At 41.1% G+C, this 20103-nt stretch overlaps 1 protein-coding gene across 2 annotated transcripts in view; it reads left to right on the forward strand.

The window, feature by feature from the left end:
- LOC108404941 (cadherin-1) overlaps positions 1 to 13614 on the forward strand; it is a 67713-nt gene extending 54099 nt beyond the window's left edge. For both annotated transcript variants that reach the window (XM_073226661.1, XM_037025356.2), the window contains 6 exons: positions 616 to 761; positions 4771 to 4995; positions 5303 to 5533; positions 8340 to 8470; positions 10042 to 10185; positions 11866 to 13614. In XM_073226661.1, the coding sequence (XP_073082762.1) occupies positions 616 to 761; positions 4771 to 4995; positions 5303 to 5533; positions 8340 to 8470; positions 10042 to 10185; positions 11866 to 12075 (1087 nt within the window). In that variant the 3' untranslated portion in view covers positions 12076 to 13614. The remainder of the gene's footprint in view (positions 1 to 615; positions 762 to 4770; positions 4996 to 5302; positions 5534 to 8339; positions 8471 to 10041; positions 10186 to 11865) is intronic.
- Positions 13615 to 20103: the final 6489 nt, after the last annotated feature.

Genomic DNA, 20103 nt, shown 5'->3' on the forward strand with positions numbered 1-20103 from the left:
AAGCAAATGGCCTGCTTTGTAGAACCGACATTTCAAAATGGTCAGTGCTAAGAAGGAAAAAGCTAAAGAACGATCCCAAATTAATGAGAAACAAATTTATGTTTGGTTCCAAATTCAAGAAACATGACACTGAAATGCCGTGCATGATTCTGGATTGGATCCTGAATTGGGGCAGTGGTGCCATGAAGGGTAGTTTTGGGGAAATGGGTGACTTGAATATGTACCATGTATTACATAATAGTTCTATGTCAAAGTTGTATTTCCTGAAATCGAAAGTCAAATTGTGGTTATATGAGGAGAATCCCTCTGTTCTTAGGAGATGACACACTCGAGTATTTAATAAGTAAAGGAACATGTCTTCAACATAACCTCAAATGGTTCAGCAGATCATGTTATGTATATGTGTGGGGACTTACATATATGGCAAAATATTAACAGGTGGAAGGCATATGGTTTGTCATCATACTCTCCTGGTAGCTTTTCTGTAGATGTTTGTTTTTTTTTTAATAAGAAAATTGGAAACAAGTACATCAACAGAGAGGGAGGAGCCTTATCCTCCTTCAGCTTCATGCTGTCCACAGTTCCTATTCTAAGTCAGAGCCTGTGCCTTTTCAGGTATCGGATCTGGAGGGACACAGCCAGCTGGCTGGAGATTAATCCGGACACTGGTGCCATTTCCACTCGGGCTGAGTTGGACAGAGAGGACTCTAAGCATGTGAAGAACAGCACGTACACAGCCCTCATTATAGCCACCGACAATGGTAAGATTGCCCTTCCCGTTTAGCTATGCTGTTTCACTCTCCTGGCCATTTTGCTCCCTTTCCCCCACCCTTCTTTTGGAGGCAGAGTTCATCCTTTTGTTTTTTATCCTATTGTTTATGTATCAGTGATATCTTTATCATTGATATATATGATCTTAAGAAGGTTTCACATGAGCAACATTGTGATTACTACATTCACCCATATTATCAAGTCCCCCCTCACACCCCATTGCAATCACTGTCCATCAGTGTAATGAGATGCTATGGAGTCACTACTTGTCTTTGTGCTATACTGCCTTCCCCGTGGCCCCCCCACATTATGTGTGTTAACCATAATACCCTTTAATCCCCTTCTCCCTCCCTCCGCACACCCCTCCCAACCTCTTTCCCTTTGGTAACCGCTAGTCCCTTCTTGGAGTCGGTGAGTCTGCTGCTGTTTTGTTGTTTCAGTTTTGCTTTGTTGTTATGCTCCACAAAGGAGTGAAATTGTTTGGTTCTTGTTTTTCTCTACCTGGCTTATTTCACTGAGCAAAATACCCTCCAGGTCCATCCATGTTGTCGCAATTGGTAGGATTTGTTTTTTTCTTATAGCTGAATAATATTCCATTGTGTATATGTACCACATCTTCTTTACCCATTCATCTACTGATGGACACTTAGGTATCTTCCATTTCTTGGCTATTGTAAATAGTGCAGCAATAAACATAGGGGTGCATCTGTCTTTTTGAATCAGGGATCTTGTTTTCTTTGGGTAAGTTCCTAGGAGTGGACTTTCTGGGTCAAATGGTATTTCTATTTTTAGTTTTTTGAGGAACCTCCACACTGCTTTCCACAATGGTTGAACTAGTTTACATTCCCACCAGCAGTGTAGGAGGGTTCCCCTTTCCCTGCATCCTTGCCAGCATTTGTTGTTCCTTGTCTTTCGGATGTTGGCCATCCTAACTGGTGTGAGGTGGTATCTCATTGTGGTTTTAATTTGCATTTTCCTGAGAATTAGCGATGTGGAGCATCTTTTCACGTGCCTGTTGGCCATGTGAATTTCTTCTTTGGAGAAGTGTCTGTTAAGATTCTCTGCCCATTTTTTAATCGGTTTATTTGCTTTTTGGGTGTTAAGGCATTTGAGTTCTTCATGTATTTTGGATGTTAACTCATTGGATATGTCACTTATGAATATATTCTCAGAATTCATCCTTTTTATTCTTAAACAAGAGCATTCTAATTGTCAAAAATGAAAATAATTTATGTCAAACAGAAGTTCCTTTTCACTACTCACTCTTATACCTAAACTCCATGCCTTCTCTGTGGAAGCCAGGCTGCTGGGTTTACTTCCTGGGACCATAGCTTAATACCTATGTGACCTTAGGCTTATTATCTAGGTTTCTGAATACCCCATCTGGATTAAATGAGTTAAAAAGTGCCTGGAAGAATGCCTGCTACATAGTACATGCTCTGTAAGGACTATCATTGTTTTTATCATTGATCATCGTTATTATAAGTGAAGTGTGTATCCTTCCAGATTGTTTCTGTGTATTTGAATACATTTGTATACATAAGGCAATAGAGTTTATTATAAAGCCACTATCTGATTTATAGTTCATTTTGTTTTTGTCATAAAAATCATTATCTTAGACATGTTTTAAATTAAACTAAAATTTTTTATTTATTTTTTACTTGACAATATGTCTACCTTGGTGCATAATAGATGTACCTTTTTTTAATAAGACAGTGTTATCTGCTTATGACATAATCTAATCATTCACACATTGAAGGACACTGGGGTCGTCCCCCATTGTTCCTTATTTCTGTGCATGACAGGTAAACATCCCTGTATGTGCCTTTATGTGCAAAACACTCCCCACAGATAGATATTCAGAAGCAAAATCACTGTTAAAGAGAACCTGTTAGCTTCTTGTGATGAATTCTCTTCCTTTCTTCCTCACTAACCTCCTGAGGTAGTAATTCCAAGTCTGACAATCTAGAAAGCAGAGAGCAAAGTACGTAAGGCCATAATGGGGCTCTAGTCACAGAATACTCGCACATGAAGGGAAATCTAGCCCATGGCTTCAGGTGCAGTGTTAATGCTGGCCACCTGTCTCTAGCTGCATGGGAATTCTGTAGCCTGGCCTGAAAGTAAGTGGAGGAAATGGCCCTTGAACTAAGGGTGGGCAAACTTTCTATAAGGGGCCAGAGAGTAACTATTTTGGCTTCTGCAGGCCGTACAGTCTCTATTGCTCTTGTTGCCTCAAAGCGGCCATACGTAATGTGTAAAGGAGGAATGTTACGGCTGTGTTCCTAATTTGGCTAGAAGTCCTTAGTTTGCTGACCTCTGACCTAATAGTAATGGCTAAGGTATGGTGGTTCTGAATAATTCTTCAAGTGTTAGTATGACTGTGCATGACTCAATACTTTTCAGTGTATATGGTCTAAGAGGAGAATTTATTTTCATGTATTTTGGATGTTAACTCATTGGATATGTCATTTACGAATATATTCTTCAGAAAATCTAGTAGCTTATTTAATTTTTTAAAAGTTTTTTTTTTAATTAGAAAAAAATTTTAAATGACTCCTGCTCATTGGTTAAGAACTGCACAGGTTAAGGTAAAAAGATCCATCCATGGATGAATGGATGAACCAAACGTTGTCTACAAAAACCATGGAGGAGTATTCATCCTTAAGAAGGAATAAAATTCTGTCACATGTTACAATATGGATAAACCAGGACATTGTGCTAAATGAAACAAATCAATCGCAAAAAGACAAGGGCTGTATAATTTCACCTACATGAGACAAGAAAGTAGTCAAATTCATAGGCGCAGAAAGTAGAATGGTTACCAGAGGTTGGGAGGAGGGGGAATGGGGAGTAGTTGTTTAAAAGCTCCAGTTTGTTTTACAAGATGAAAAAGGTCTGGAGATCTGTGTCACAACAATACTGACACTCTTCCATTGTGTACTTACAAGTGGCTAAGATGGTAAATTTTATGCTATGTGGTTTTTTTTAAACAATTTTTCTGAAAGGTTAAAAAAAAAATCCTCAGCCTTGCCATCCAGGTCTATCTGTCTATAGGTTTGAGATACACTCCTCTGTTGTTGGGCTTTGTTTTTTTTCCCTATAAAATATTATAGTCATTATCTTAGACATGTTGTATTTATTTATATAATATGTAAAAGTCATTATCTTAGACATGTTTTAAATTAAACTAAAAATTTTAATTTATTTTTTACTTGACAATATGTCTACCTCAGTGCATTATAGATGTACCTTTTTTTAATAAGACAGTGTTAGGGACAGAGGGCTGAAGCCATGGCTAGATTTCCCTTCATGTGCAAGGCTGAAGTGCTATCTATCAGTGATGACAATTGTTTGAGTATCTACTTTTTCTACTATCCTATGCTAGGTGCTGTGTGAGGACGTAAAAAGAAATGCAAACATCTTATTACGCTGATGGACAGTGACTGTAATGGGGTTTGTGGGGGGGGGACTTGGTGAAGGGGGGAGTCTAGTAACCATAATGTTCTTCATGTAATTGTAGATTAATGATAATAAAATGAATTAAAAAAAAAAAAGAAATGCAAACACAAGTGTGTATGAGCTTGGAAATGTAAACTTGCTGCTATTTAAAAAGGCTCAACCCTTTAATAATGACCTCAAAGCCATAGAAGTTCAGTAAAAGGAGAAGAGGTAGAGGGCAATGAGGACTTCTTGGAGTGTTTAAAATTTCATGGACAATCAAATTATGTGAGGAAGAAGAGGAAGGGTATCCTTGATGTGAGGAATAACTTGGGTAATTGTTACCCAGTTGGGGTATAAGCACGCCAGCAACCTGACTGACCAAGAGGGAAGATGTCCTGGGACTGGCAAGCGGAGGCTCCAGGGGCAGGGTGGGTCCTGGTGATGAGCAGAATTTCCCCAAGAGCCAGGACAGGATTTGGGTTTGGTCTGATGGAAGGCAGTAGGGATTCATTAATCAGGGATCATCAGTTGGGGTGTTTCTTATGTATTTTCTGTTAGGTTCTCCACTTGCTACTGGAACCGGAACCCTTCTCCTCTTCCTCTCTGATGTGAATGACAACGGTCCTGTACCAGAACCTCGAAAAATGGACTTCTGCCAGAGGAACCCACAGCCTCATATCATCGACATCATTGATCCAGATCTCCCCCCCAACACATCTCCCTTCACAGCAGAACTAACACATGGGGCAAGTGCCAACTGGACCATTGACTACAATGACCCAGGTGGGAACTCGAGTCTTGTTTCAGAAACTTTGCTCTGACCTGTGTGCTTCCTCTGCCTTGCCTCTGAAATTCCTGTCCCAACTTCCAGATGTCACCCCTTTCGTTTGATGCTTGTTTCCTTGCTTAAGGCATTGCACCCGTGGGGCCTGGCATCTGACTGTGTGACATACTGCCTCATAATCTGCAACCCAAGTGATTCTGTTTTCTTCACTCAACTTTGGGATGTCTTCGGTTTCCTACTTGTTTTATTCTAGAGTGAACTGTTTTCCTCCCTGGTCCCATCATTTATTTCTGTGGCTTCCTCCAGGTCATGAATCTCTGATTTTCAAGCCAAAGAAAAACTTAGAGTTGGGTGACTACAAAATAAATCTCAAGCTCACAGACAACCAGAACAAGGACCAGGTGACCACGCTGGACGTGTTAGTGTGTGACTGTGAAGGGGTCGTCAACAACTGTAAGAGGACCGGGCTGTACACCGAAGCGGGACTGCAGGTTCCTGCCATCCTGGGAATTCTCGGAGGAATCCTTGCTTTGCTAAGTAAGTGCAGCTGGCGAATGGCTCAGCCTTGGGCTTGTAGAATGAGGAGGTTGCATCTTACTGAGCATTTCAGAGGTAAGTGGTCTGAGACTGGACGGCAGCCCAGTTCCTTGAAGTCAACAGGGGCTGAGGCCTCTTATTTTGGAGTCCATTCAGTCCCTCAAGGTAGGCTTCTCAAGCTCAAGTGCATACAAATCACCTGCGCCTCTCTATACATACATGAGAATTCTGATCCAGTGGGTTGGGGGTGGGGTCCAGGCGATGTTGACATTGCTGGTCCACGGACCAACTTAGAGGAGCAGGGCCTTGGGGTGCTATCCTCAGCAGCAGTATCGGAGCCGGCCACCTCCCACCACCGCCTCTGCGTTCCGTCTGGAGAAGGGGTGACGGAGGAAGTGGAAGGCACATACCTGGAAATTGCACACATCACCTTCACTTACATCCTGTCGGCTCAACACAGCCACACCTGGAAGTTCCCCTTCTAACTGGGTGACCATGTACCCGATTAAAACCTAGCAGAGGGTGGGGGTGGAGGGTCGGGTGAACAGTATCAATAACTAGAAGGATGAAGAGGAAAAGCGATAATGGGGTAAGTTGGTCAGTTACTGCCATAGTCGTTGAGACTGATACTACCTGTAGACTGATCCCTAGGGTTGACACAGATGGTGGTGTGTTACCAGTTAACAGATAGTGTATAATTAGGGGCTGGAAAAGGTGGTCTGGGTCTTTAATGCCTTTGCAGTCAGTAGAGGGGCTGCTAATTGAGTCTCAAGGACGATTTGGGGGAAGGTGTAGGATTGCTGGGCCACAGGGGCAGGTGGAATCCAGATAGGCAGAGAGGCATTGATGAGGGCACCCACAATATTAAGGCCCAGAAAGAGGAAGGTTTGATTTGGACTGAGTAGGTCGGAGAGGAGGTCAGCTTGGCTGGACAGAAGAAAGTTCTTAGAGGGATCAGTGGGACCAGCTCTGGGGCTTTCAGTTTAGGTGGGTGCTGTTGATACGCTGCTTGCTGCTCCAACAGGTTCGAGAAGGGGTTACCTATGACCTTCAGGAAATGTTTGCTGTGTGTCCTATTTGCTTCTGCTCTCTGCTGTCTGTGTCCTCTCAAAATTGAGAAGGAAGGAAAAGGGTTTAGAATCCAGTGAGCTTCTGGACCTTTGTACCTTGAGAATTTGTGTGACTTTATTGCCACCTTGGGATGAGGTGAATTCACTGTCCTCTTCATCCTCATGGGCGCAGTAACACAAACCCTGCCTGTTCACTTACTTCCTGGTCAAATCACATTTGAATGGGGCAGTTTGCTTTGGGAACAGTGGTTACTAATTAGCAATTACTAAAAATTACCAAGAATTAGTCATTATTACTAACACTTTTATTCTAAAGAAAATATTAAATATTACAGTTACACTTAAAATACTGACCTCTTAGTATTTATATCTATACATATTTATATCTATAGCATTACCTGAATTTGCTATGGGTCTATTTTATTAGACACAGCAACTGAGAACATTTTGGAATGTTCAAATGTGCAACAACATTTAAAGCAGAAGCAGCCCCAGGATTTGGATTTCCCACACCTTGTTCCTTAAGGGCAAACATAGAACTTAACACTTCTAAAGTATTCTAGAGAGACACCAGGATATGAAAGCTTTGCACATAGTCCATCAATACTGGGTTCTTTTGCACTAGGCTGTGGATTATTGGGGTTTTGGTACAGCTGGGTGGGGTGGTGCTTCCTGAAGGGGTAACAGCCTGCTATATTTTTGGTACCTTTTGAGCATTGATGAGAAGCATCCTTTTGGAAACACTAACTTACCCCTGGTTCTCACTCGCTCTGGGCTCATGTGGATGGGGACAGTTTGCATTCTGCATTGTCTTCAGTTCTGTGTCCTCAGTGCTGAGACAGGTTTTGTTCCACTTAGCAACAAGTACTCTGTTTTCCTGTTTATGAATCGTGGTCAAAGTAGTTCTGATGAGGTCTTGGGATCTTTCTGATTTCAGCAACAACAAATAGGTTGGGTACTTTAAGAAATCTGTTCCCCAAGTTTATGCAACCTCCTGTTTCCAGGCAATAATGTTTCACTAAGTAAGGTGTCATATATGGAGGTAACCAGGCATAAGCACCTATAAAGAAAACACACTGAAACATATTTTCTCTTATTCACAATAAATAGTTTAATATTAAAAATAAATAAAATGTTAATCTTATATATGCTAGAAATATTTGAAGGGCAGGTGAAAACCTTGGAAATTAAACAGATTTTAAAGCTTGCTTACCTGACTTTATCTTAAGATAAGGAACATACCAGGTGATTTTCAAGTCTATGGCCCCGTAACTGGTTAAGAATAGTATGCATCTGTCAAGTGCTTTTAGGCTGACTCAGTCCTGCTCACAAAAGTTCAATGGCTCCAAGTCAGAATCAAAGCTGCAGTCCTACCGGTGGTCCACCTGTCCCTGCTGCCCCTCTGACCTTCTTTCCACCGCTTTCCTCCTTGCTCACTGAGCTTTAGCCAGGCAGACCGCACCTTTCCTTAATCACACTGAGTGTGTTCCAGCCTCAGGGCCTTTGCTCCTACCATTTCCTCTACCTGGACCACTTTACCCCAGGTTCGTTCTGGGAAATGACTGACTGGCTTAAGATCCAGTTAAAGAGCACGCTTGAATTTACATACATTAACTTCAGGAATGTGCGTGTCGCCAGGTGGGTTGACGTGTGGGTTGTCTGGTATGCAAAGCACTGATTCTCTGTAGTAGCTGCTGCTTAACTGTGGCCCCATTGCTCTCTCTACCCCACTGCAGTCCTGATTCTGCTGCTGCTTCTGTTTGTTCGGAGGAGAAGGGTCGTCAAAGAGCCCTTACTGCCCCCAGAAGATGACACCCGGGACAATGTTTATTACTATGACGAAGAAGGAGGTGGAGAAGAAGACCAGGTGTGTTTTTTAAAATTATGGTAAAAGCTTAATGGCAATCTCTTTATTTGGAAGAAGCGGTCAGTGATCAGAAGGCAGACATTTGAAATAGCTGTGTGTTATTTTGTGTGTTATTTTTTTAAGGCCTTACCCCAGAAGATACATATTATCAGTGGCTATCACCATCAGTACAACATTGTTAATACTTGACTGCTTACTGCCCTGCACTGAAATGCTTTTTACTCTTTGTGAATGTTAAATCTTTAGGCCTTCGTTATTGCCCTATTCTGGAGGTGGTCTTGACTTGCCTTACCCCAAAGTTTTCATGGAAGTCTGCTCTATTTAGAAAGAGAACAATAGGGACCCATCAGAGTCCTACTTTTGACAGGCTGTGCCGTGAGGCACATGTGCTAAGCTCTGTGGTCTGGATGAATAGCCACTGATGAGAATTTCAATGCTTGTTTTGGGCAGCAAACATATAGGGGGCACAGGGTACTACAAGATGTGGTTCCAGATTTCAAGACATTTCTAAGTCTAGTTGGGTGAGATGAGATATACCTTATCAGTTAGCTGTTACCACAGTAATGCTATGTAACAAGCAACCCCAGAATGTCAGTGACACAACAGTAAGCATATCTTTCTCATGCATTTATGGGCCAATTGCTGGTGTCTGTCTTGGCTGCTGTAACAAAATACTGCAGACTGGGTACTTAACAAAACCACAGAAATCTATGTAGTTCTGGAGGCTGGGAAGTCCAAGATCAAGCAAGTCACTGGCAAATTTGTTTTTTGTCAAAGGCCTGCTTCCTAGTTCAAAGCCATATTCTCACTGCATACTCACATTGTTGAAGGGGCAGGGGAGTGCTATGGTGTCTTCTAGAAAGGGCACTGTTCCTATTCCCATCCACTCTCATGACCTAATAACCTCCCAAAGGCCCCACCTCCAAACACACCACATCTGAGGTTAGTCTCAACATGTGAATTAGGGGTGGGGATGGATGGACACAAGCATTGTCTGTGGCAGCTAGGTTCACAAGAATCTATTCACAAGAACAGTCAACAGGCTGAGGCTTAGCTCATCTAGGCTGGGTTTGGCTGAATGGCTGTGTGCATGCGTTGTGTCTAGGACTGTGCAGTGCATTTCTCATATTCTCTGTAATAGCAGGTTAGCCCAGAGGGCTGTTAAAGCTGTTGCCTTGTCACATTGGTTAGTGTCCCATTGGCCAAACAGGTCCCATGACAAGCCCAACGTTAATGAATCTTAATTCCTCTCACAGAGAATAAATAGGGTGGGAAGGGAGTGAATATTTGCTAAAGAATAATCATATCCTAAAATATGTTCATAAAATACAATAATCTATACCTGTACCCACAAGGGCTCCTCACAGTCCTTGTAGGCTGTATTTCCTTCCAGTGCTATTTTGGAGACTCTTGGGTTTAAAACACCATTTCGGATTATATTGGCATGTATTTATAAATACCAAGCAGTTGACAAGACACTATACAACAGCATAATCTCTAAACCATGTTTCCCTGCATTTATGACTGTTTCTTTTTTACCCTTTTCTATACTTTTATGTTTTTCTCCAAAGGACTTTGATTTGAGCCAGTTGCATAGGGGCCTAGATGCGCGGCCAGAAGTGATTCGAAATGATGTGGCTCCAACCCTCCTGACTGTGCCCCAATATCGGCCCCGCCCTGCCAATCCTGATGAAATTGGAAACTTTATTGATGAAGTAAGTAAGCAAAGTTAAAAGCCATGGAGTAGCTCATCTCTAAACTTAGAAAGGAGCAATTATGTCCAAAGGGAGGAGAAGAATTTATAGATTGTTTCCTTTACTATGTCTTACCTTGCCTGATCCCTGAGCCTTATTTTTTATTTGTGTCTCATCTGAATTTCAGAACTAAAAGAACTTTAAATTGTTCTAAGTGATTTTGCAAAGTTTGTATGGCAAAGCAATGAATTGCCTGAAAGGACTAGAAGTAAAACTATAAAGAGATTCAAAATAGATTCAGTTTGGCTTCACTAATGGATCTCTTTTCCCCTGTATCCTACTTACTGGTTGAGATGTAATGTTAAATCTGTATCTAAGTCTACCTGAGGGCCAGAAAAATAGCATCCATATTGTATATGTCAGAAATGCATCTAGCTATAAATTCCAGAATCTTAAACAGATATAAGTAGATATGCCTCATGCAAATAGAAGGCTAGGATAAGCAGTCTAGGCTGGTATGTCAGCCTTTCTACCTTTGTACCACATGCTCTAAGCCTGCAGGCCCTTTTTCTCATGTTTGTTGCCTTATGATCACAAGATGGCTGCCACACTTCCAGGTCTTGGGTCTACAGTCCAGTCAAGATGAAGTAGGGAAGTAGAAAGGGCAGAACAAAGGCCAAACATCTTCCCTTTAGCAAACTGTTGAGCAAGAAGGGAGTTCATCCCACATGTTATGGGCCAGAACTATCCCAAGATTGTCTCTATCTGGAAAGGAGGATAGGAAATGAGGCATTAGATTAATCAGGTTAGGGTAAGATGAGGAAGAATTAGGGGTCGGGATGAGTAAAGAACTAAGTAAGATAATAGTCCAGTGGGTCTATTTCCTTAAATAGATTATTTCTATTTCCTTTAACTGTTTCTCAATCAGCTGCCCAGTTGATGGAATGATTTTCAGGGCTTGTGTGATGGTCCAGTGGCCCTTGGTGAATCTTCATGGCAGGACTGGTCCTGATTTAGCTTCCCAAAGCACAGCAGTATTGGGAGTGACCAGCCCACATCTGTTCAAGCCACTGGATCTTAGAGGAAACTGAGAACAGGAGGGGTCAGTTAAAACCATCCCTTTTAGATACATATACCTGAGATCAGGTCCTTTCCTCCATTTATAGTCATTTGTGTGTTGGCTTCATCTCAATGTAGCTTTTTTTTAATACAAAAATAATATGTTTGCTATTTTAAAGTACAAAATTATATTAAATATATAAATTATATATTTATAAAAATATAAATTATGAAACTTTATTAAGGGAAAAAAAGCAAGTCCTGCCCAAGTTTCTCCAACCCACCTCACCACAGTGAACTATTCATGGTCAGGGCGACCGTCTTCGTTATTTTCAGCCTTGTCCATCCTGATTGTTTAGTGCTTGTATCTTCCTGCCTACATATAATTTACCATTATAGTGTAGAAGGAAAAGATTCTGATTTTCCTATAATAGTCTCTTTTCATCAACAATATATCAGTCTGTCTGCATTGCCAGTTTGTATAAATTTATCTTGGTGTTAATTGCTGCTGGTGTTCTACAGGATGGTTGCATTTTTGTGCATTTTGTGTTGCTCAAGGCATCAAGAGAAGGCATCTTGCCTGAGATGACAGGTGTATGATCCCTTTCATTGAAAGATCCTACTGTCTTTCTTCTTCTTTAGAATCTGAAGGCAGCCGATAGTGACCCCACTGCCCCCCCTTATGATTCTCTGCTCGTGTTTGACTACGAAGGAAGCGGTTCTGAAGCTGCTACTCTGAGCTCCCTGAACTCCTCAGAGTCGGACCAAGACCAGAACTATGACTACCTGAATGAATGGGGCAATCGCTTCAAGAAGCTGGCAGACATGTACGGAGGTGGCGAGGATGACTAGGGGACTCAGACCGATGGGGAAAGAGATGGGTCCTGTACTCCTGTGATGGGAGATACAGGAATAATGTTTCTCGTGGCTTTTCAGCTACCTTCCCTTGGAGTGAGTTTCTGGGGAAGAACAACTGTGATGGGCAATGCAGTTGGATAATTAGGATTTTCCACTTTGTAGATCTAACCTGCATGTTAGAAAGATTTTGTCTTATTTCTTGAAACTTTTTTTTCTCCATCACTCTTTACATAGTGATCATGTCCAAAAGACCCTCCAATTAGAATATTTCAAAAGAACTGCTTTTGGCCTCAGAAGATTCTGCTAGCAACTTGTGGATTTTCTAAAGGGCTTTGCCTCATTTTTAAAAGGAAGGGGAGGGGTCAGCTGCCTTATTGTTTTGTATGTATTTTAAAAATTATTTTTATGTATTTTTTGGTCCTATTACTGCTCTGGTGTCCCATATCCTAATATCCACTTTTACTCCTTTTGAATTTACACGGTCCAGACAGGAGTTCTCTAATGCAGAAATTATTGGGCCCTTTTAGGGTAATAGGCTTGTGTCTTAGTCTGACTGTATCTTGACTGGCTATAGTGAACTCTTAAGACCTCTAATGGTTTTCCTTTTTCATCTCCTGGGTATGTCACTTCACATCCATCCATTTACTTGTTCCAGGTAAGAATGTTTATTATATGAATGTCATTAGTGGATACCTTGATTCTAAAGAAGGTGACCAGAAAAGGTGGTGAGTTTTAGGTGCACTCAACTTTTAATATTTATCACTAAAACAAGAAAGTGATAGATTCCCAGACTCAGGATAGTGCTACAGCCAAAGACAGGTGGCTTGTTACAGCAGAAGGGAAACATGGCAAGTAGGCTTAGAGATGGCAGGAGAGGTTGTCACTTAGCCCGGCAATTTAGCAAACTGAGGCTGAGGATGGATTGAGGTGGCTCTACCTCTAGCCCTGAAATTTCTGGAAGAATGGAGGACTCTCAACATGTATTTCCTACCAGAGTCCTTATACAAGTTTTACCTGAAGCCCAGGATCCCCAAGTGCCTGCTTTTGTTGATGTCTACAGAAAATGCTGGCTGCTCTGGACACATCTGCCCAAGTGTGTATAGAAAACTGAAAATATTAGAAAATCTTTTTTTCTTAGGAACAGGAAGAAAACAGTGTTAAGAAGGGGGTAGGGGAAGGTAGGGACAATCTTGGTTTGGGTCTTCCTTTAGTTGAAATGTGACCTTCAGGAAACTTGACAACCACAGAAAAGAATTTTATCTAAATTACTCTGTCTGTCAACTATTTTTCAAGAAAAAATAATCATCCCTGTGATCACTTCTTGGAATTGTCTTGATTTTTCAGCAATTTAAACCCTTATCTACTGTAATTCTATATAGAGAGCATCACTATAGTTTCGAGTGTATATGTGTGCGGGTGCTGATAATTTTGTATTTTCTTCTGGGGTGGAAAAAGAAAAGAATTCGAGCTGAGAAAAATTATCCTTAAATATTCATTTTTATAAATTTTATTAAAGAATTTTGTTAAGCCATTGTCAAACTTGTTTTATTTGATGACACCATTGCAGGCAAGACAAATACTAGGTGAGCTCAGTCAAAACACGGAGAAAGAAACTTCATGTTGAAATGACTTCTCCGGAACTTTGTGTCATTCTGTTGGGGCAAAATGGGTGAAAACTGAATCCACAGGGTCACTTTCTTTGAAGAATATCCATTCATTTGGCATGTGATGAAAGTAATAAAATTTCCTCGTCATTGGAAGACTGCTGAGGGAGAGAAGTAGGGCTTCCAAGAGCAGTCAGCGAAGTTAGTATACGCCGGTGGTTCTCCACCAGGGAAGATTGTGGCCCCTCTCTGAGGGAACATTTGGCAATTTCTGGAGATACTTTTGGTTGTCATGATTGGGGGGGCGTGCTGCTGACATCAAGTCAAGGCCCGGGATGCTGCTAAACATCCTAAGCAGGGTGTAAAGTGTCAGTAGGGCTGCTGTTGAGAAACCCCGGTGTAGGCCTCCAACTTGTGCTGGAAGGGGTCTAGCTTTTTTGGACATGACAACAGTGGTGAAATACATATAACTTAGTGGCATTGATACCTTCAAAGTGGGTAAGCATCACCCCTATTTCCAGAACCTTTTCATCATCCCAAGTAAGTCTGTCTGGTAAAATTGGGCTGCTTTCACCTGGAGTGTTTTCAAGGCTCATCCGTATGGTAGCATGTATTAGGGCTTCGTTTCTTTTTATGGCTGAGTAACCACGATAGTATATACCTTATTGATTCACTCATCTGGAGTTGCTTTCACCTTTTGGCTATTGTGAATAATGCCACAGTGGACACTGAGGTACAAATAACTGTTAGGAGTCCCTGTTTTCGATCCAGGATATATACATAGGAGTGGAACTGCTGGATCGTTTAATTACGTGTTTTAGGTTTTTGAGAAATTAACCAATGTATGATTGGATCCTGGAGTGAAAATTTCAGATGTTGGGGAACTGGAGAGAATTAAATATGGGTCTTACAGTAGATGATATTCTCAAATGAATATTAATTCTCTTGGGTGTAGTAATGGTAACATGATTCACTAGGAGAACCCTTATTTTTAGGAGGTAAATGATGAATTTAGAGATAAAATGGTACCAATGTCTGGAAAATATCAAAACAGCCCAACAAAAAAGCATGTAGTGAGCAGTAGCACAAAAGTAAATGTGGCAAAGTGCTCACATTGGCTGAATCTATGTGAAAGTACGTAAGTGTTCATGCACTACTTTTCATTTTGCTTTGGGCTTAAAATATTTTTAAAAGGGAGAAATAAGCCAGAAATAAACCTTCAGATATACAGTCAAATGATATTTGATGAAGGTGCCAAGACCGTCCAATGGGGAAAGGACAGTGTTTTCAACAAATGGTGCTGAGGAAAGTGGGTGTCCACATGTAAAAGAATGACGTAGGACCTACCTTTACTCCATATACGAGAATAACTGAAAGTGGATCAAAGACTTTTATAAAGGCTAAAACTATTTAAATCTTAGAAAAAGACAGGGAAAAGCTTCATGATGGATTTGGCAATGATATCTTAGATATGACACTAAAAGAGCACAGAAAACAAAATAAATTGGACTTAGTTTAAATGAAGCACTTATGAACCAAAGAATACCACCAACAGAATTAAAGGCAACCCATGGAATGGGAGAAAATACTTGCAAATCACATATCCTGAATATTAAAAAAAACAAAAAACTCCTAAAACAATAGCAAATCAACCCAATTCAAAAGTTGACAAAGGATTTGTACAGACATTTCTCCAAAGAAAATACAAAACGGCCATTAAGCAGTGGAAAAATGCTCAACATTACTAATCATTAGGGAAATGAAAATCAAAACCACAATGAGAACCATTTGACACCTATTAAGATAGCTACTATAACATTTTGATGAGGATGTGAAAATAATTGGAACCCTTGTGCATTGCTGGTGGGAATGTAAAATGGTGCAGCCACTGGAAATCAATCTGGCAATTCCTAAGAAAACAATTTATAATCCAGCAATTCCACTTCTGGGTATATAATAGAATTGAAAGCAGGGACTCAGATATTTGTACACCCATGTTCATTGCAGCATTATCCGTAATAGGCAAATGGTGGAAACAATGTTGTACATACATACCATAGAGTATTATTCAGCCTTCAAAGAGAGGGAAATTCTGATTTGCTACAACATGGATGAACCTTAAAAACATAATGTTAAGTGAAATAAGCCAGACACAAAATGACAAATACTGTATAATTCCACTTAAATGTGGTACCTAGAATTAAGTCAAATTTATAGAATAGAGGTGAGGTGGGAAGGGTGAGTTATAGTTATTTAATGAGTACAGAGTTTCATTGACGGGTAATTTTAGTTCATTTAATGAGTACAAAGTTTGGGATGAAAAACTTCATGAAAATGTATACTGGTGATCATTGCATAACAATATTTATAGCCACTGAATTGTACACTTAAAAGCGGTAAATTTCATTTGACATCTATTTTACCACAGTAAAAAGGGAAAAACATACTAGAATGAAGACAAATGGTTCTATAGAGAATAAAACTAAACTGTTTACAGAGTACCTACCAGGTGCAAGAGGCTGTGCCGGCAGAGACACGTGACTTCTGAAAAAGGCTCCAGAGAAGGTGCTCACACCCAGCCAGGATCTGGAGATGGGAGGCCTGGAGAACGGTACCTCTGCCTACCTCTTGGTGCTTCCGTAGGTACTCACAAGGCAATATGTGGTGAAGACACCAAGATACTGGAGCCATGCTGCTTGAGTTCAAATCCTGGCTGGCCTTTCCAGCTCTCCGCTTAGACAAGTTACTACCTTCCTCAGTCTGGAGATTACTGCAAAATGAGGATAACCACCCACTTCCTAGGGCCCTTCGGAGCATTGAGTTCGTATGTGTGAAGCATTTAAGAGTTCTTGGCTCATGGCAGTGCTCTGTGAAATGTTAGCTCTTAACATTTATTATTCAACGAGGAGCACAGCAAGGGAGTTTGGATAAAGGGAATCATTTAAGCAAAAGCAGGATTTTAGGAGAGAAAAGGCCAAGCATTCCATTTTGGGCTGGATTTAATGGGTCAGGCAACCACTGAAGTGCTTTGAGCAGGAGAGCTATGTGATCCGAAGTGGTGGTCTGTGAAGGTGCATCTCTGCAGAGATGATGAACCTTCCTGGGAAGGGGACCAGAGATGGTGATGAGCCTCTGGAAGTTGCAATAAGGATGAAGGGATCCAGAATATACCACTGTCAAGATGTTTCTTTCTGGGTTCCCTTTATCTGCCAAAGCAGAGTCTCCCAAAAGAATTCAACAGTCATAAAAATCCTCCCCAGGAGTTTTGCAACCAGGGACTATTGACTCTATCACCAGAGACTAGAAGTTGACACTACTGGGATAAGAATGCACCAAAACAGATACTGTCACAAAAGTACCGTATCTTTCATCTATTCTAAGGGCTCACTTATTTTTCCTGTGTCATTTGTTTCTCTACAAGTGCCGCTTCACCCCTTTCCCTCCCTCTGTTAAGATGGTATATAAGCCCCAGACTCAAACCACCTCTGAGTCACATTTTTCTGGGAATTTCCTCAAACGTGCATAAAAATCTTTTCTCGCTAATCTGTCTTTTGTCCATTGAATTAGCACACCTCCATATTAAGAATGTCAGAGGGTAGAAGAAAAGTTTTTTCTCTCTAACAAGGATCTGATAGATGCTAAAGAGAGTGGTAATCCAAAGAGAAAACCTTTCATTTAAAATAAATGAAAACTTAACTGCAGTGACCATTTTTTTTGTGGAGTGGGTATTGGGGGTTTTCACAGTGTCTAAGGTTTTGAGACAGGTAGGATAAGAATTTAGAGGTCAGTTAGATGGAATGCAACCACTCCAGTTATCCCGTGTGGATTTAGAAGATAAGAACCCATATGAACCCATAATTTGCTGGGGTCTTCACTAGGAAATCTGTGTGAAACAGCCATCAATAATCATTGGTCTTGTTCTGTCTATCAATACCATTAGCCTTGTTCTGGGTTGAGGCAAATAGCCCCAGCTTGCTATTTGCAACCCAACCTGTTTGGCTGCTGTCCCTTAAGTTCCTGATTATGGGGTCCTTTTTGTCTGACTTCAAGTCAGTAGAACACATTTTGCATGAATACAGACCTGTGTGTGTGTGTGTGTGTGTGTCTGGAACATCCCCATGTGGTTTCTTGCAGCACCCTCTCCAATGTAGCTCCTGTGGGTATTAATTTGAGGGATGTTGAATAGCATGTTACCAGGGGGTCTCCCAGGTGTGCTTCTGTTTTTTAACAAAACTACCTAGAGCAAACTGAGGCAAAGGCTACCAGAATTCCATTCTTGTAAACTAAAATTCCGTAAGTGTAAATACCAGATTCTAAGAAAATAGGGTACTTAAAAGCCTACTTGCATGATTTCCTTAGGCCACGAGAAACCTGAAAATGCGTCCTTTTTTTGTGCTTGGGCCTAATATACAGCCTTATAGGCCGTAGGCACTCCCCCAACATCCTATCATACATAAAATGTATCTAATGTTCCATGTGGGATATTGTTTTTTGCTGTAAAAATTTATAGTATCCTTATGATTGATTTGATCGTTCAAGTCACTTTGTGGTATCTAAGCCTATAGAGCCCAAAAGATTAAATCTGGCACCATAATGCTTTGGGATAGAGGACTCTCAGCTCTCCCAACTCTCCTCATCACCTGTAAATCCCATACCAGTACTGCCCTTAGACTTGGGCTAATAGAGTCCCAGCTCTGGCCCCATGCTTTAAAGGCCCCACCTGGCCTCCTCTACCATGCTCTTCCCCATGGGCAAGGAATCTGCCTAGGGAAATTGCCCACCCCAAATCTTCACCCTTCTTTCCAGACCACACTGCAGGTTCTGGGATCTGGAATCCCCTGCCCAGCCATCTCTGAGCCTGCTTCCAGAGCTCTCTTTAGGCCTCTTGGCTTGGTCTGCCCTCTGAAAGCTGCACCATGCTCCCTGTGTGCGCACTCCTAGCCCTAGGGTTTCAAGTGGTAGTTTCTTAGAGGTGTGTGGACAGAGCCTGGATGTGCACGCACAAGCTGGAATGTCCACATGTGTGTGAGTGCAGGATGGAGATGCTAGTGAGAAGATAAAAGGGTCAGGCCAGAGGTAGGGAGCTGACTTCCCCCATCCTGCCATGTCCATCCAGTATGGAGCTCTGACATGAAGTCTGAGAATTCTCAATTCAAATCTGGCATAGTTTTCAAGGTAGGAAGATAAAAAGTATTTAACAATCTATTAATTTTATTTACACTTTGAAATATTTACACATATGGTATAAGGCCTTCCATCTTGTATTTTTGGCCCAAACTGCACAAAACTTAGGGGTGGGCCTTTCCCACACAATGCTTTACACCCTTTTCACTAAATGTTTAATACCTTTAAATGACATTTCAAAAATTTTTTTTTCAAATGAACTTGTGTCCACATCTAACTGAAGAAGAATTGTCTACTGCCAAAGCCTGGGATACACACAATGGCAAGAACATTATGGTAATATAGTAGGTCATTTATTTCCTGTTTTTCTGGTTTAAAGATGTTTTGGCAGGATTTTATTTGAGGAAGAGATGAAGGGGAAGATACAGGTACAATTTATTAAGTGGCAGACATTGCTAAATACTTGAAAGCAGTGTCATTTTAACTCCCCAAAATAGCCTTGTGAAACGATTCTGTTCTCACTTTAGAGAGCAGGAAAAAAATGGTTGACGGATTTGAACTGGAGTTCAGAGACATGGGCATGACCAGGAGGGGCCTGAGAAAGGAGTTAAATGCACAGCTTCTTTCCCCAGTGACACGGGCTGGCATGTGAAGCACAAGGGGCTTCCCCAGAGGCCCAGCAGCTAAATGCTGAAGGGCAGTCATCAATCGTGAGCTCAGGCTAGCTCAGGGATGTCAAGAAGCAGGACAGCCTCTTAGGAAGCACTTTTGTAAAGTGGCCGGTGAGCATCGTTGTGAGAACGATATAAGAGATTATTGACTTTTAGTGAAGGGAGAGGCAGGTATGCTAAAGGTCTTGCCCTCAGAAGCACTGTCCTAGATTTGGAGCAGGATTTTCAGACAACGTGACTTTTGAAAATCCCACCAGGATTCATGTAGGTGAACACCTGTTTCTGATTATCCAAATCTCAAATGCATTCTGTTTTACATATTAACACCATTTGGAGAGAGGGAGCATGATTTTAGGATACACTTAATTTTCCAGGAATGCATGTAGGTTCAAAGATAGAACTTTTACTGGGAACTCAATCCATTTAAAAAACCACACCATCAATAGCATCAGTTGTTATTATATTCACAATAGTTGTATGTGTGCTTAGCACTAATTTTTATATTTCGCTAATAAAGAAGTCCAACAGTATTCAGTTGAATATTGTTTTACATATCCACACTTCATTATTAAACAGGTGTAGAATCTGTTTAGTTCACTGCCTTTTACTGTTTTGGTACTGTA

The sequence above is a fragment of the Manis javanica genome, chromosome 17, assembly GCF_040802235.1.
Source record: "Manis javanica isolate MJ-LG chromosome 17, MJ_LKY, whole genome shotgun sequence".
NCBI classification, from domain to species: domain Eukaryota; kingdom Metazoa; phylum Chordata; class Mammalia; order Pholidota; family Manidae; genus Manis; species Manis javanica.